The sequence below is a fragment of the Hyaena hyaena genome, unplaced genomic scaffold (assembly GCF_003009895.1).
Source record: "Hyaena hyaena isolate Hyena2069 unplaced genomic scaffold, ASM300989v1 scaffold_18, whole genome shotgun sequence".
Taxonomy (NCBI): Eukaryota; Metazoa; Chordata; class Mammalia; order Carnivora; family Hyaenidae; genus Hyaena; species Hyaena hyaena.
Genome location: NW_024080649.1, coordinates 1,259,701 through 1,276,779, shown reverse-complemented (window position 1 = coordinate 1,276,779; position 17,079 = coordinate 1,259,701). Strand labels below are relative to the sequence as shown.

Sequence of the window (17,079 nt, the reverse complement as noted above, 5' to 3'; positions counted from 1 at the left end):
TCTCTCTCTCCCTCAAAAATAAATAAACATTAAAAAAAATTAAGATGTCTGAGAATAAGAACAATGCATCCCATGAGCACTGGATGTTCTCTGTATTAAATAATTCATAGATACATACATTTCCTCCTTACAAAGTCTGACATGGAAATATCTGCAGTCAATTCTCTACTTCTGTTACTCCCCAATCACTCTCCCTTCCAGTGGTAGTTAGGCTGAATCACTTTTGCTCTTCTCTCACTTTGTCACATCCACTCTCCTGACCCTAGAAACACCTCGATTTTCAGGAGGAAAGGAAGTAGGCAAAAGAGATAGTTCCGGGGAGAAGGGCATAATAAAAGAAAATTAAATGTGTGTGTGTGTTGTTGTTGTTGTGTTCTTATATCTCAATGCCTCATGTTTAGGGTCAATGGATTATATGGAAAACAAAACAATGCTATCTCTCAATCTTGCATCCTGGAACAGTCTGAAACATTTCTTGTCCTTGTTTTTCCTTTCAGAATTACCCTACCCTTCCATTTCTCTGGGATACTGGAGAAGAAAAGTCACACTTTCCTCCTTTGCTGAAATCAATTATTTTTTTTTAAATGTTTTATTTATTTCTAGGAGAGAGAGAGAGAGAGAGAGAGAGAGAGACAGCGTGAGCAGGGGAGGGTCAGAGAGAGAGGGAGTCACAGACTGAAACAGGCTCCAGGCTCGAGCTGGCAGTCAGCACAGAGCCCGACGCAGGGCTCGAACCCACGAACTGTGAGATCATGACCTAAGCGAAAGTCGGATACTTAACCGACTAAGCCACCCAGGTGCCCCGCTGAAATCAATTATTGAAAATAATTGCTTAATTTTCATGTATTTGACTTTACCCCAACACTAAATTTCAGGACAGTAATTCAAAACATGTACATATATACATATATATATGTACAATCATAAACTTTAGTAGTAAAAGTGCTTACTATAGAAGGAACTCTGTCATTGACAGTTATTCCAGAATGGTAAAATTATTTATTTTATAAAATAAAATGTATTTATTTATACATTTATAAATGTATTTGTAAAAATACATTTTTTATCCTCCTCTCATTTAAAATTACCATTTTTTGGGGCACCTGAGTGGCTTAGTCGGTTAAGCGTCCGACTTTCGCTTAGGTCATGATCTCGCGGTTCATGGGTTCAAGCCCCGCGTCGGGCTCTGTGCTGACTGCCAGCTCAGAGCCTGGAGCCTGTTTCAGTCTGTGACTCCCTCTCTCTCTGACCCTCCCCTGCTCACGCTGTCTCTCTCTCTCTCCTAGAAATAAATAAAACATTAAAAAAAAAATTTTTAAAAATAAATAAATAAAATTACCATTTTTTTGTTGCAAAAAATTAGAAAACGCAAAGATATACACAAAGCATTTCTGAAAAGACCCTGTTTATACTTTGATTCATTTCTTTCTGGTTTATTTCAATTCCACTAACTTCTATATTGTGGAAGCGTCAGTAACTTTGGCCACACTTTCCGGGCAATACGCCATTAGGGTTCTATTTAAATGCGTCTAATGGCCCAACTCTAATCTTTTAATGTCCCTCAGTGTAAAAGTCAAGGAAATGACTTCTATCCTCCTCTCACTTTTCCCACTTGCATGAATTCATGTATTCCCCAAAGTTACACTAGAAATAACCACAAAACATTTACCCCCTGAGAAAATTAAGCAAAATTATTCAGAACTGCTAGAGATGAATATATACAGAAAAGTCATAGATGAAAAAAATGTAGAAAACATTTACCAGGTGCTTCCTATATGCCAAGCAGTGTACACGTGCTAATTTAATTAATCCTCACAATAGCTTTTTGCTCAATTTATAGAAGTGGAAACAAAGTGAGTATAAAAACAAATAATGACAACGTTCACTCAATTTTTTAGCCTGAAAATTAACATACATACATACATACGTAATGTGAAAAGAGAAGACTTAAACAACTCTGAATTAATGCTTTCTGCAACTGATGGGTCAAATACAAATGGCTGCTACTAAATAGTCTAAAGACCTAGTTTAACTTGCAGCTTCTATTTTTAGAGTCCTAGGTGGAAAGGCTTGCTTGGACTTCCTCTATTAGGATCCTTCATTTAGACCTTGAGATTGGGTCTGGCTTGTACTGTTGAACAAGTACCCCCTAAAAAGCACAAAATGGGTGGAATAATCCAGGAGATCATTAACTAATCCTGAATAGCATCTGTGAGTCCTTCATCTTGAGTCTTGCAAAGAAGGGCTTAATCAAGACAGGCCCACAACTGGGTAAAATGGGAACATGTGGAAGAAACCCATTTGGGTGTCTACCACAAAGAAAACAGAACTTCCACCTCTGTGCGCTCACACTGATGTTTGTAGAGCTCTTAGTGTATTTGCTAATCCCCACACACTGCTCAAGTCTGCTCCCACCCTACTTTCCTGTCCTGCTCTCTGTTCTACCATCCCCTGATCTAGACATTTTTCTTTGTTTTTATGACCACCATTTCCTCCTCCTCCATGAAAATATTATTTAGCAACAACCAGTAACAATCCAGTAACAACCCAGACCAATGTTTCTCCATGTGTACTCCATGTACCAACATCTTCAGAATCCCTGGGTATATCCTGAACCCACCCCACACCCACTAACTCAGAATCTCTCTCAGTTTAAGAACTAAGAATCTGTACTTTCACAAGTGCTTCTCGTAATTTTTTTACACACATAAAAATTTTGTACTATTGCTGTAGGCTGTGATCATTTAATATAATTTTCCCTGAGTACAAAAGAAGTTTTCTTCAATATTTTATTCCAAAAAATTCAAACATAGAATAAAGTCAAGTGAATTTTACAGCAAATAATAAAATTTAGTTTGGAAACATTTACAAGGAAGATCTTATATTCCCCAGGCTGGCTTTATCTCTTATTTCTTCCCATCAACTGACAGTAATAATTAATTAATTAATTAATTAATTAATAGAGCTGAACTGGCTAGTCATAGAGTATAGAACTTACCTTCAGGCTAGTGATCAAATTTCTTGATAAATCTAAGGATCGAAGATTTTTAAAATTTCTGAAGGCATCACCAATGGAATGAATTTTTCCAGCGTAAGATCCCTGTAATGAAAGAGACTCCACCAGTTCTGAAAAGAAATCATCAGTAGATATATTATGATCTCTGCTTAGATAAACAAGAGTCAGTGAAAATAGGCCTTCCGTTCCTCCCATATCCCATTTGTGAAAGATCCTACATTGAAGGCTCATAAGAAGATCATCTTCCTTTTAAAAGCAGCAATATCACCTAATACAGTGATACCAAACCTTGGTTTTACAGTACCCCTGTGTTTCTCTATTCACCCTGAAGGATGTAGTAAAAGTCTCCAAAAGTTCTCAAAACAAAATTTAAAAAGAAATTTAGCAGTCCCACTGCCAGAATTTAGCCCTGTAGATAATACACAAAAATTTTCACTAGGATATATAATTTATACATATAGGTATCAATTGCAGAAAGGTTTTAGAATAGCTTTTTTTAAAAGAAAGAAAAAAGAAAAAGGAAATGATCACAGGATTCATTAGAAGAAAAGTAGAACCTAATGTCCTAAATAATAGTACACTGATACAATGGACAAAGTATTACATCTGTGGCTTTTTACAAGTCCCTTCAACTCTCTGTACTTCAGTTTCCTTATCTGTAAAATGGGATGATAATAACAGTACTTAACTCATAAGGTGTTAACAGTAATGATTAAATGAATATATATACAAAACTTAGGATAGTGCCTAATACATGACCATCGCTGTGAATGTGTTAATTATTGTTATGCAGTCATTAAAACGAATGAGTTTGAGTTGTAGATGATCATATGGAAAGACCTCCAAGATATTAAGTGAGGGAAAAGTGTGTATGTGTGTAACTGTTTTAAAGAATATATATACATATATATTTACTTTCTTCCATATATATTCATATATACATATATATTGACTTTCTTCCATATATATTCATATATATTCATATATATTCATATATATGGAAGAAAGTCAACTAGACTTCTAACAGCACTGAAAAGAGGAGAATTTCAAAATTGTCAATAGGAACTCATTGCCAAGTGTAGTGAGCCAAATACAATAACAATCAAAGCCGGAAGGAGGTTCTGCAAAATCCAATTTGTAGATAGGTGCCAGGGGACTGCATTGAAATAAGGTTTTACGGTGCTAGAACAATCTGGACCCTAGAACAATTTGGACCCTATAAACTCTGAAAAGTAATAAACTGAAGATCCCTTTCAAGACAAGACCCACATCAGTAAGAAAGAGAAGTAGAGTGGGAGTAGAATCTACATTGAGGTTCAAAGGAAAGAGAGGCCCAGATACAAGCTGGAAGAGAAGAAAAGATGGTAGATATTAGGAAGCATAAAGCTCCATTTTTTAGTACTTTGTGAACATAACAGAAGAGGGAGCTCCAAAACCCTGAAACTGGAAAGGCTATTCTGGCCCACCTTTTCTATCTAAAAGTATAGGAAAACTTACTGCACTTAAAAGAGCCACAGAAAAGGATTACAGTCAAATTTTATATGAGGTTAATAAAAGAAAAAAGAGAGTAACATCCCTAAAGTATGAAAGCACTCCAGAAAGCTACAACACAAATGAAAATTGTAACTTAATATTCTGAAACAAAAATATATCTGAAGTTAAAAGATATCAAAACAAAATGTAGTTCCTAGACATGTACAGGGGTCCACAAAATCAAAAGTATTTTTTTAATTAATGTCATAATAATATTAAAATATTAATTAGTTTTTCCACTGTTGCATTTATGGTACAAAAGGAAAAACTACTGGGGCCTTAGGATGACTCAAGGCAGTGGCATCAAACTTCACCCATAGTCACTGAGTTCTTTACTGTGGCTTTTCAAAATAGCCAGTTTCATTTAAGAATGTGCTTTAAAAAGCAGTAAAAATGGTTAATTTTAATAAGTTTTGAACTTCAGTACATGTCCTTTTTATTGGTCTGATTAAATGAGAACTATGCAGGAAGTACTTCTGCTGCATACTGAAGTATGGTGGGTGCCCTGTGTAATTTTTGAGATGTCAGCTTAACTAGCTGCTTTTTTATGGAACACCATTTATACTTGGAAAAACAAAAACCTTGATATATGATGGTTATTCAGACTTGATGGCAGACATTTTCTTGAAAAAAAGTGAGATTGATATTTCAGGAAAACAAGTGCTAGTACTTGTTGTCAATTCTAACATTTGAATTTCCAGCAGAAATGAGAATTTTGGAAAACTTTTATCTGCCACTATGAACTTGACAGCTTCCCAACACTCAAAGATCTTTCTAATGAGATTGATGACATTAACAAACATAATTTTTAAATGTTATATAGAATGAAATTTGTCAGCATTTGGAGGATCTACGTAACTCAGTAAGTTAATATCTTTCAAATGACTGGTACATGATGTCACAAAATCATGGATGTTTTACGTTAACATGTAATGGGTATCTTATGGCTCTTTTAATGAATTAAATAGATATTTAAATTTTTTCTGAGACACTGTTAAGAGAATGAAAAGATAAGACACAGAATGGGAGAAAATATACCTAAAACACATATCTGAAAAATAACTGATTTCCAAAATATACAAAGAACTCTTAAAACTCAACATTAAGAAACCAAAAGCTCAATTTAAAAATAGGCAAATTGTTGGACATCTCACCAGAGAAGATACTCATCTAGCAAATAAACATATAAAAATACACGCAACATTGTAAGTCATTAGGAAATTTCAAATTAAAACAACAATGAGATACTACCATATACTTATTAGAATGGCTCAAATCCAAAACACTGACAGCCAAATGTTGGTAAGGATGTGGGATGTCTTTGTCTGTTTGGACTGCTATAACAAAATACCACGCACTGAGTGGCTTATAAACAACAAACATTTACTTCTCACAGTTCTGGAGGCTAGACGTCCAAGATCAGAGTGTCAGCAGGGTTGGGCTCTGGTGATAGTCTTCTTCCAGGTTGCAGACTACCTACTTAGCCATGTGTTCTCACATGGCCTCTTTTATAAGGTCATTAACTTATTTTATGAAGGCTGTGCCCTCATGGCCCAATTACCTCTCATAGGCCCCACCTCTTAACATCTTAATCATCACAGTAGGCATTAGGATTTCCACATATAAATGGAGAGGGGGCACACAAATATTCAGACCATAGCATGGAGCAACAGGAACTCTCATTCATTGCTGGTGGAATTCAAAGGTGTAGCCACTTTGGAAGACAGCTTAGCAGTGTCTGATAAAGCAAAACACAGCTTATCCAATGATCTAGCAATCATGTGCCTTGATACTTGCTCACATGACTTGAAACCTCTATGTTTATAGCACCTATACCTGTACATAGAGGCTTATATGTATAAACCTGAATGTTTGTAGTAGCTTTATTTATAACTGCCCAAACTCAGAAGCAGGCAAGAAGCCCTTCATTAAGTAAATGGATAAACAAACTATGGTACCTCCACACAGTAGAATATTATTCAGCAATAAAAAGAAATGAGCTATCAATTGAGCCATGTAAACATATGAAGGTACCTTAAATACATATTGCTAAGTGAAAGAAGCCAGTCTGAAAAGGTTACTCGTATGATTCCAACTATATAACATTCTGAAAAAGGTAACAGTAAACAGATCACTGATGTATAGCATGGTGACTAGTTAACAATACTGTGTTGCATATTTGAAAGTTGCTAAGGAAGTAGATCTTAAAAGTTCTCATCACCAGAAAAAAATTTCTATGTAACTATGTAAGGTGACAAATATTAACTACATTTATTGCATGAATACATGTCACAATGTATACAAGTATAGAATCATTATGCTGTATACCTGACACTGATATAATGGTATATGTCAATTATCTCAGTTAAAAGATTTTTTTAGGGGTGCCAGAGTGGTTGAGTTGCCCAACTCTTGATTTCGGCTCAGATCATGATCTCACGGTTTGGGGTTCAAACCCCAGGTTGGGCTCCACACCAGTAGTAGAACTCTCTCTCTGTCCCTCCCCCACTAACATGCATGCTCTCTCTCAAAATAAATAATAAACTTAAAAAAATAAAATTCTTCAAAAAAAAATTTTTTAAAGATTAGTGGCTGTCAGAGATTACATATAAATGATCACAACCATATGACATTCTGAAAAAAATAATAGTAAAAAAGGAAGAAAGGAGCTCTTAATCATGTCTATGTTTTAGAAGTTCAGTCTGCTCATCATCCATGTAGAAGACAGACTTAGGGGTCAGCAGAAATGGGGGTGAAGTGGGGCACCTGTGAGGCTGTTGGTTAAGTACCAACTCCTGATTTTGGCTCAGATCATGATCTCATGGTTCATGGGATCATACCCCAAGTCAGGCTCTGGACTATCAGATTCTCTCTCTTGGGATTCTCTCTCTCCCTCTCTCCCCCTACTTGTCTCTCTCTCTTTCAAAAATGAATAAACTTAAAATAATATATTACCTATATAATAAATTAATGGAATTATTTTTAAAAGCCAAAAAGTACTTAATTATATATTTTCTCTACCAAATAATTATCATCAGCACACAAATATGTTCTAGTATATTGTGCCTTTAAAAAACTGGTTCTTGGTCCCACATCACATCATATCCCCCTAACTAATATTCCACTTCTACGTCCTCTTTTATAACCAAATTTCTCAGGAAAGGTTCTTACCTTCACTATCTCTTCTCCCTCACATATCATTCCCTTTTTTTAAAAAGCTTATTTATTTTGAGAGAGAGAGAGAGAACAAGGGGTTGGGGGGAAGGCCAGAGAGAGAGAGAGAGAGAGAAAAGAATCCCAAGCAGCAAAAAGCCTACATCCCATAAGCCATGAGATCATAACCTGAGCCTAAATCAAGAGTTGGACACTCAACTGACTGAGCCATCCAGATGCCCCTGTCATTTCTTTTCATCCCAACCCAGGTTGGACTCCTTGCTTTCCATTCTCCTGAAACTCCCTTAGTTAAAGTGACCAATGAATTTCATGTTGCCAAATCTAACAGACACTTCTCTGCTTGCTTAGCTTGTCAATAGCATTTGGCACAGCTATTATTTCCTTGGTGTACTATCATTTCTTAAATTCCAAGACACCATGTTCTTCCCTCTATATTCAACCTCTAAACACTAAAATGCACCAAAATGAGTCTGAAACCTTCTATTCTCCATCCACATTCTCTAGTTAGGTGACTTCATCCAGCCCTATTGCTTTAAATACCAGTTATTTGCTAATGTCTCCCCAAAATTTACATCTCTAACCCTGACCTCTCTCCTCGGAGATTCAGACTTGTATATCCAATTGCCTACTAAAAGTCTCACATTTGAATATCTAGCTGGTATTTTAAACTTAACATGTTCAAAACAGCACTCTTGATTCCCCTTCCCCAAACCAAACTTTCCCATAGTCTTTGCTCTCTAGAGAGATCTCTCTAAATAGCACCATCATCTACATAGCAATAACTTAAGCCAAGGCTAATTGTTATTTTTTAATATTCCCTTTCCTTGTGCCCCATATTCAAAATTTTTTGTAAGTCCTGTCCTGTCTACCCACAAAACACACACCTTGACTCTATTTCTTTTTATCTCCACTGTCATCCTCCCAGTCCAAGCCATTCATTATCTCTTATCTGTAACAGGCTTCTAATGGGTAAGAGTCATATTTTAAAAATAAGTATTAGATCAGGACGCATCCCTGCTTCAAATGCTTTCATGAAAACTGACAAGCTGATTCTAAAATTCTAAAAGAGAATAAAGGACCAAGAATAGTCTACATGACTTTGAAAGAGAAAAGAGTAAAGTGTCATCAAAACCTACTGTTAAGCCATGGTAGGTACAAAAGGGTGATATAGGTGTAGAAATAGACAAACAGAACAGTGGAACAGAACAGAGAGCTTAGAAATAGATCCATGTTTACAAAGGAACTTGGAATATAGCAGAGATACTATAAATAGGTTCCAGGGAAACTGTCTATCAGTATTTAAAAAAATACAATTATACCAAGTCACACCTCACATACAAAAATAAATTAAATTCCACGTAGATTAGACTCAATGGGAAGAACAAAGCTGCAGAATTTTTAGAAAAAAAAAAAGTATTCCTCAATGTAGGCAAAAACTTCATAAATAAGGTACAAAAATCACAAATCATAAGAAAAATGAACTTGACTACCTTAAGATGGAAACTTTCTGCATGACAAGGGATAATTTAAACATTTATGCGATTTTTTAGGGCAGAGAAATATACTGAAAAGCAAACATACCAAACAATCTGTAACTGCACCACAAGATTATCCCTCTGGGCACGAAAAAGAAAGTGTAGCCAGAAAATTCCAACAGTACAGAAAAGTACAGAATAAAAGTAAAAACTTTTCTCTCCAAAGATGATCACTGTGATTTCTTACATAATTTTATAATGCATATACCAACACATTAATTTAATTGAAAAATATGTATTGCTAAGTTTAAAAAAAAGCAAACTGCCAAAGAATATATATGCTCTTATTCCTTAAAAAAAAAAGATACCTATGTGCATATGTTTCTATAAGTAATGGAAAAGTTACAGAAAGAGGGAGAGGAAAGAATGTTCTTTTACTTTAGGTAATTTTGCATTGTTTGAATTATCAGAATGAGCACAATTAATTTTATTATTCAAATGACTGTATTAAAACAAGGAAACAAAAAACAAGAAAAAATCTGCCATATATTGTTCTAGCTTGAGAATGGAAATACATGTCCCTCCACCAAATAAAAGTGAATCAGCATATTTTTAAAAGGCACGAAAAATACACAAGTCTATCAAACCAATAAAGCTTTTCTTAGCTAACTTGTAAAATAGGGGAGTTCAAGGTAGTCTGGAAAAGAAAAAATAAACCTGAAATATCTGCATCGGTCTATTTATATACACACCAAACCCTTACCTTTGGTTGGGGGTGGAGGGATTTCCAGAGGAAGGAAAGATTAATACCCTCTTTGTTCCCTCATGTAATGCTTGTTACTAACATGCCCTAATTTTTATAAATTTTAAATAAAATTTTTTTTGAAAGAGAGAGAGCACAAGCAGAGGAGGGGCAGAGGGAAAGGGAGAGAATCTTAAGCAGCTTTCACGCCCAGCATTGGTTGGGGAACGTGGTGTTCCAGGAGAGCTAATCTCATGACGGTGAGATCATGACCTGGGCAGAAATCAAGAGTCACATGCTTAACCCACTGAGCCACCCAGGTGCCCCCTAAATAATAAATAAAATAAAACCAAATTATGTCCTATCTGCAAATAAAAAGTACCAGAGGAAGTAAGAAAGGCAACTTTTTATGTTACAGCGTAGGCTCTAGACGCGAGTCCTGGGTTAATAAACCCCAGCTGTGTCACTTTGGGCTGGGAAGCTTTGGGCAGGCGTCTAAACCTAAATGTTAACCTATCTGTAAAATAGGCACAATAAAAGCATCTGCTTTATAGGCTTGTTATGGGGATTAAATTTTGCAAGGCCGGGGGTGAAGGGAGCATTTAACTCAGGACCTGGCATTAATGATACAGTAAATTTAGTAAGAATAAAAGTCGAATTAGGAATGCTGATAACTTTTCCAATGTTTCTATCCCTAGAAACTCAGAAAACAAGCTGTGTGAGTCAGACCCCAGGTCAAAGGTGGGGTCAGCAGTCACTCAGCCAGTTGCACCCCTAGGACGAAGTCAGGGCTGGGGCACTGCCATAAGGGCCTTGAGAGATGAGCAGCTTGCCACTGCTTTCACAACAAGCCCTTTTCTGAGTGTCTCTTAAAAGGAGTCCACGCATCCAGATGGATCAAAGAAATGGCCAAGCTCTTGAGGTGGAGATTGGAGGAAGAGAGGGGTTGACGAAGGAACATCCTTTCCCATTTTACCCCAAACAGAAAAAGCCCTCCTGGTCTGAAATTTCAGAAAATGCCAAAATGAACGCCCTTTGTGCCTCAAGAGCACCACGACCTCAAAGTCGCTTCTCGGCACGTCCCCTCTCCCATCAATGCCTCTCTTGGGGCTCCGTTTTCTTCCGCTAGCTCAGACTTGATCCAGTTCTGTGTTCCTGGCCGCAGTGTCCCGTTAATCTAGTTTCTCCTTCTCCACTTCAGACTCCGTTCCTCTCGCCCTTCTCCCCAGACTCGGGTTACTTCATTTCCTTCACCACCTCAGTGTAATTCTTGTGCCTCAATAACCCCTCCTCCGCCTCAGGGACCGCTCCTCCACCACCCTTACCCCGCGTCGCCTCAGGTTTCCCACCTACCACCTCAGTTTTTTCCCCTCAGCCTCAGACCCCATACTCCTGGCCCAGACCCTCCCGGCCTGCCCCTACCGGGCTGCTCCAGGGTCAGCGCCCCCAGGCGGCGGACGCCTTCCTCGTCCAGATCCCACTGCTCCGCCATCCAGCCCGCCTCTTACCTGTCTCGGCCCGCGAGACAGGCTGGCGCGCGCCAGGCCCCGCCCCCTCCTCAGGCCCCGCCCCCGGCGCGAGCTGCCGAGCTCCTCGGGCCGTTATTGCCTAGGTCACGCGCCTGCCGGCTAGCCTCAGAAGTCCCGACTATGGTATGGAGCCAGCCCTGGCGGACACACCAAAAACAATAAAACAAATAGGGTGGCGTTGCGGTCGAGGATTATAGCTTTGGGGTAGGGACCTGGCTTTAGGACGTGTGGTAGTATATGGCCCCAGCTTTGAAGGATTTGGGGGCTGGCTTTGAGGAACTGGAAGAATGTGCCTGTTTTGAGGGATGAAGCGTTCTAGCTCTGAGGATTTGGGAACTTCAGGTCTGAGGGGCGGGGGTGTGCTTCTTGAAGAGGTGAAGGTCTTCCTATCTCAGTGTTTGGAGCTGTTGACCAGGCACTGACGACGGGTGAATGGAAGGGTGTCCAGATCTGAAGGATTAGAGTAAGAGGTGGGAGGCAGCTCTCTGAGACATGCTAGGAAGGGAGCCCCAGATCTGACCCGTTGGGGAACTTGACTCTGAGGAGCTGAAGTCCGGTCTTTAGATCATGGGCTGGTTCTAGCTCTAGAAATTGATTTGGAAGGCGCTTCTTTGGGAGATAGGGATCAGTGTGGAAAAGAAAGATATTCTTTGGAATGGGGTGAAGACGATTATGCTAGGGCTACCCCATTTCCTGTAGTCAGTCTGACAAGAAGCTTTTTGCCCCTCAAGTACTACAGGTCCTCAAGCTTACCTGTGACTGAGGCTCTCTCCAGACTGGGATAGTTCTAACAAACTCCTGTGCAGTCTTTGGGAGGAAAACTCCAGAAAGAACACCCACAGCCTTAACCCCTACCCTCACTTCAGCAGGCACCTCTTGAGAGCCCTCTTGTGGATGGGACACATACCTGTAAGAAGAAGGCAAACTCTTAAGCCAATACACTCTTGTCAAGCCTCTCCTTAATAAGAAAAGAGGACTGAAAACAGAACTGTGGCTCACCTTCAAGGAGCTAGCAGGTTTTCTTTGACACCCCAAATCTATACACTAGGAGCACTTACACTGGGCTCTCAACCAGCTAATCATCTTTAAGGACAACAGAAAGCAAAATCAAGAGTCCTTGCATGTTTATGCTTTCTGGTCTAGGTGGGGACCTTAGTTACCATCAGCTTGTCATGTTCAGCGTTAGCCATGTTTAAGAGGGCCCAGACTCAAGAGCCTAGATTAGCTCATTAGATGGGCTTTTCTCCCTCTGCTTCTGTGAATCCTGACACCATTTAAAAATCTGTCATCTTTCTCATGTCTCCTTTAACTCTTCTAACCTCAAATGTGGCATATATAATTGTTCTTCTTTATCTCTGAATATTTAGACCAGGCTTATTATAAGAGAGAACTCCACCCCCTTCTTTGTTGCATGAATTTATTTTCCTTCAAAATAGGAGGAGCTGTCAAAATAGGAGATGCAGGTTTTGTTGGAGAAGTGGGCTTTTCCTCTCTTGAGCAACCATTTCTTTAATACTCTTTCCCTCCGCCAACATTTTAATGCAAATTCTGAAACATTCAAACAGGTTGATAGAACTATATACTCACCACCTAGACTTTATAGTGAATGTTTTGCTGTATATGTTTTATCACATGTCCATCTATTTATCCCTTTATCAACCCATAGTTTTTTGTTGCATTTCAAAATGTTGTATCAGTACATTGCACCCCAGTTGATTCAGCATGCATAATATTTACCTAGAATTCAAAATTGTTCTATGGCTCTTTTTTAGGTAGAATTTCCCATGTTTTAAATTTTGTTTGTAAGAGTAGTGCTCCTTGAGGGTTTATTTTAAAATATGATACAGATGATGTGTATGTTTGATGATTTGTATGTTTATATGTTCTAGTTGTTTATACTGTTGAGAAGCTAGGTCATCTTGAAGCAAAATAGACAATTCACTTATGAATACATAAATCTGAACTTTTAACAATGAGCTGAGGAAGGTTAATGATCATTGATGCTTTTGTATATATTAAAAGAAAACCATGGCATTCAGCTATCCTGCTATGGCCTCAATAATGTAATGTCTCTGCAGGTTATGACCCTAAGAGAGGTCTGCATGTGCTCAGTGGGGTGGGGAGCACCTCCTCATAATTCTCATTTTTAAACGGCTTTATTAACATATAATTCCCATACTACAGTTTACCATTTTAAGGTTTACAATTCAGTGGTTTTTAGTATATTTACAGAGTTGTGCAAGTAGTACCACAATCAGTTTCACAACATTTTCAATATCTGAGAAGGAAATTCCATACCTGTTACTAGTCACTGCCCATTTCCCCCCACAACTTCTCCAGCCCTAAGCCACCACTAATCTACTCTCTACAAATTTGCCTATTCTGCACATTACACATAGATGGGATCATGTAATATGTAGTCTTTTGTTTCTGGCCTTCTTTTACTTAGCATAACATTTCAAGGTTTCATCCAAGTTGTAGCATGTATCAGTACTTCCTTTTTATTGACAAATAATATTCCATTGAATGGATACCCTACAACTTATTAATTCATTCACCAGTTGATTGACATTGGGTTGTTTCTACTGTTTGGTTGTTATGAATAATGTTTCTATGAACATTTCTCAGTAAGTTTTTGGGTAGACATAGGTCTTCATTTCTCTTGAGTTTATACCTAGAAGTGGAATTGCTGGGCCATATAGTAAATATGTATTTAACATTTTGAGGAACCACCGAACTGTTTTCCAGAGCAGCTGTACCATTTTGCACTCTTACCAGCAGTGTAAAGGAGTTCCATCCTTGTCAACACTTGTTGTTATCTGTCACTTTGATTCAGGTCCTCCTACTGGGTGTGAAGTGGTATCTCATTGCAAGTTTTGATTTGCATTTCCCTGATATCTAATGATGTTAAGTATCTTTTCATGTTCTGTTGGCATTTGCATATCTCCTTTGGAGAAAAGTCTTTTTAGATTTTTTACCCCCCTCCCTTTAAATTTGGTTGTTTAACTTTTTATTATTTTTATTTTTATTATTGAGTTGTAAGTTTTTTATTTTAATGTTTATTTATTTTTGAGAGACAGAGAGTGCGCAAGCGGGGCATGTGGTGAGGAAGGAGAGAGACAGAGAATCTGAAGCAAACTCCAGGCTCTGAGCTGACAGCACAGAACCCAGTGCGGGCCTTGCACTCACAAACCATGAGATCATGACCTGACAAAGTTGAATGCTTAACTGCTTAACTGACTGAGCCACTCAGGAGCCCAAGTTGTAAGAGTCCTTTGTGTAGTCTAAATATAAGTTCTTTATTAGATATGTGATTTGTCAATATTTTGATCAATCATGTGGGGTTGTTTTTTTACTTTTTTGTGGTGTCCTTTGGTTTTTTAAAATAATTTTTTAAATGTTTTATTTATTTCTGAGAGAGAGAGAGAGAGAGAGCACGAGCAGAGGAGGATCAGAGAGAGAGGAGATACAGAATCTGAAGCAGGCTCCAGACTCTGAGTGAGCTGTCAGCACAGAGCCCGACGTGGGGCTCAAACCCACAAACCATGAGATCATGACCTGAGCTGAAGCCAGACGCTTAACTGACTGAGCTACCCAGGCGCCCCTTTTGTGGTGTCCTTTGAAGCACAAAAATTTTTAATTTTGATGGACTTTTATTTGTTTATTTCACTTGTGCTTTTTGTATCTTATCTAAGAAGGCATTGCCTAATCCAAGATGATGAAGATTTTGTTTTCTTCTAAAGCTTTTATATTTTTAGCTCCTATTCTTTAGATTTGGTCCACTTAGTGTTGATTTTTGTGTATTGTGTGAGGTAGGGTTCTTTTTCTTTTACTTTTCTTTCTTTCTTTCTTTCTTTTTTTTTTTTTTTTTTTGCATGTGAATGTCCAGTCATCCTAGCATCGTTTTTTTAAAAAGGCATTCTTTACCCATTGAATTGCCTTGTCAAATTCAATAAACCATAAATCTAAGGGTGTATTTCTAGACTTTCAATGCTATTCCACTTAACCATATGTTTCCTTATACTAATAGCACACTATCTTGATTACTTTAGGTTTTTAGTAAGTTTTGAAAGTGGGAAGTGTGAATCATAAAATTTTGTTCTCCTGTTCCAAGATTTTTTTTTTTTTTTTTTTTTACTATTTTAGGTCCCTTGTATTTCCATATGAATTTTAACATCAGCTTGTCAATTTCTGGGGGGGGAAAAGGCAGATGGAATTTTCATAAGGATTCTGGTCAATCTGTAGATCAATTTGGAGAGTATTGCAGTCTTAGCAGTATTAAGTCTTTTGATTCATAAATATGAGATTTTCTTTAGGTCTTTTAAAATTTACTTAGGTCTTTTAAAATTTCTTTCAATAGTGTTTTGATCTTTTCAGAATACAAGTATTACACTTGTTTTGTTAAATTTATTCTTAAATATCTTGTTCTTTTTGATATATTGCTTTCTTAATCTCATTTTTGGATTCTTCATTGCTAGTATATAAAAATACAGTTGATATATATTGACCTATACCCTTCACTCTTGTTGAGTTCATTTATAATAATTTTCTAGTGAACTCCTTAGGATTATCTGTATGCAAGATCACATCATCTACAAATAGAGATCGTTTTATTTCTTCCATTTCAATACGGTTGCTTTTTATTTCTTTTTCTTGCATAGCTCTGTTTTCATTCTCCCCATAGGAGGAGCCTGGCATGCCTCATGAATCAGCAGAGGATTTGTTTCATTTCAACGTTGGGGGCTGGCATTTCTCAGTTCCCAGAAGCAAACTTGCTCAGTTTCCAGACTCCCTGCTGTGGAAAGAGGCTTCAGCCTTGACTTCTTTGGAAAGCCAGAGGCTATTCATTGACAGAGATGGTTCCACATTTAGGCACGTGCATTATTACCTCTACACCTCCAAACTCTCCTTCTCCAGTTGTGCAGAACTGAACTTACTCTATGAGCAAGCACTGGGTTTGCAGCTGATGCCTTTGCTGCAGGTAAGAAAGTCTTGTCTTCCAGGAGTAGTCAGTAACATAGGCTTTATAGCACTAAATGTTGTGTCCTTTCCTATACTGGTTGCTGGGATGAATAAGTTAATGGGAAAGTGTGATGAGTGAGTTAAAGTAATAAATAATAGGGGTGCCTGGGCGGCTCAGTCGGTTTTAAGCATCCAACTTCAGCTCAGGTCATGATCTCAAGGTTCGTGAGTTCAAACCCTGCATCAGGCTCTGTGCTGACAGCTCAGAGCCTGGAGTCTGTTTCAAAGTCTGTGACTCCCTCTCTCTCTGTCCCTCCCCTGCTCACATGCTCGTTTCCTCTCTCTCTCTTTCTCTGAAAAATAAGTAAACATTAAAAAAAGTAATAGGGGCACCTGGGTGGCTTAGTTGGTTAAGCGTCCGACTTTCGCTTAGGTCATGATCTCGCGGTTTGTGGGTTCGAGCCCCACGTCGGGCTCTGTGCTGACTGCCAGCTCAGAGCCTGGAGCCTGTTTCAGAGTCTGTGACTCCCTCTCTCTCTCTGACCCTCCCCTGCTCACGCTGTCTCTCTCTCTCTCCTAGAAATTAAAAAAAAAAAAAAATTAAAAATAAATAAATAAATAAATAAATAAAGTAATAAACAATATACC

The 17,079-nt window shown here is 38.1% G+C and overlaps 2 protein-coding genes across 5 annotated transcripts in view; one reads left to right on the top strand and one right to left on the bottom strand.

Annotated features, from left to right (window-relative positions):
• LRRC36 (leucine rich repeat containing 36) overlaps nt 1–11,453 on the bottom strand; it is a 51,558-nt gene extending 40,105 nt beyond the window's left edge. Inside the window, exons 1-2 of the mRNA XM_039223502.1 lie at nt 11,363–11,453; nt 2,999–3,126 (exon numbers count right to left, since the gene is read on the bottom strand). Coding sequence (XP_039079433.1) covers nt 2,999–3,126; nt 11,363–11,432 — 198 coding nt within the window. The 5' untranslated portion in view covers nt 11,433–11,453. The remainder of the gene's footprint in view (nt 1–2,998; nt 3,127–11,362) is intronic.
• Nucleotides 11,454–11,552: 99 nt separating this feature from the next.
• The window catches only part of KCTD19 (potassium channel tetramerization domain containing 19), a 31,203-nt gene continuing 25,676 nt past the window's right edge, over nt 11,553–17,079 (top strand). For 3 of the 4 annotated variants that reach the window (XM_039222780.1, XM_039222770.1, XM_039222787.1), the window contains exons 1-2: nt 11,553–11,592; nt 16,154–16,450. In XM_039222780.1, coding sequence (XP_039078711.1) covers nt 11,590–11,592; nt 16,154–16,450 — 300 coding nt within the window. In that variant the 5' untranslated portion in view covers nt 11,553–11,589. The remainder of the gene's footprint in view (nt 11,593–16,153; nt 16,451–17,079) is intronic. The other variant, XM_039222796.1, reaches the window with a different exon arrangement.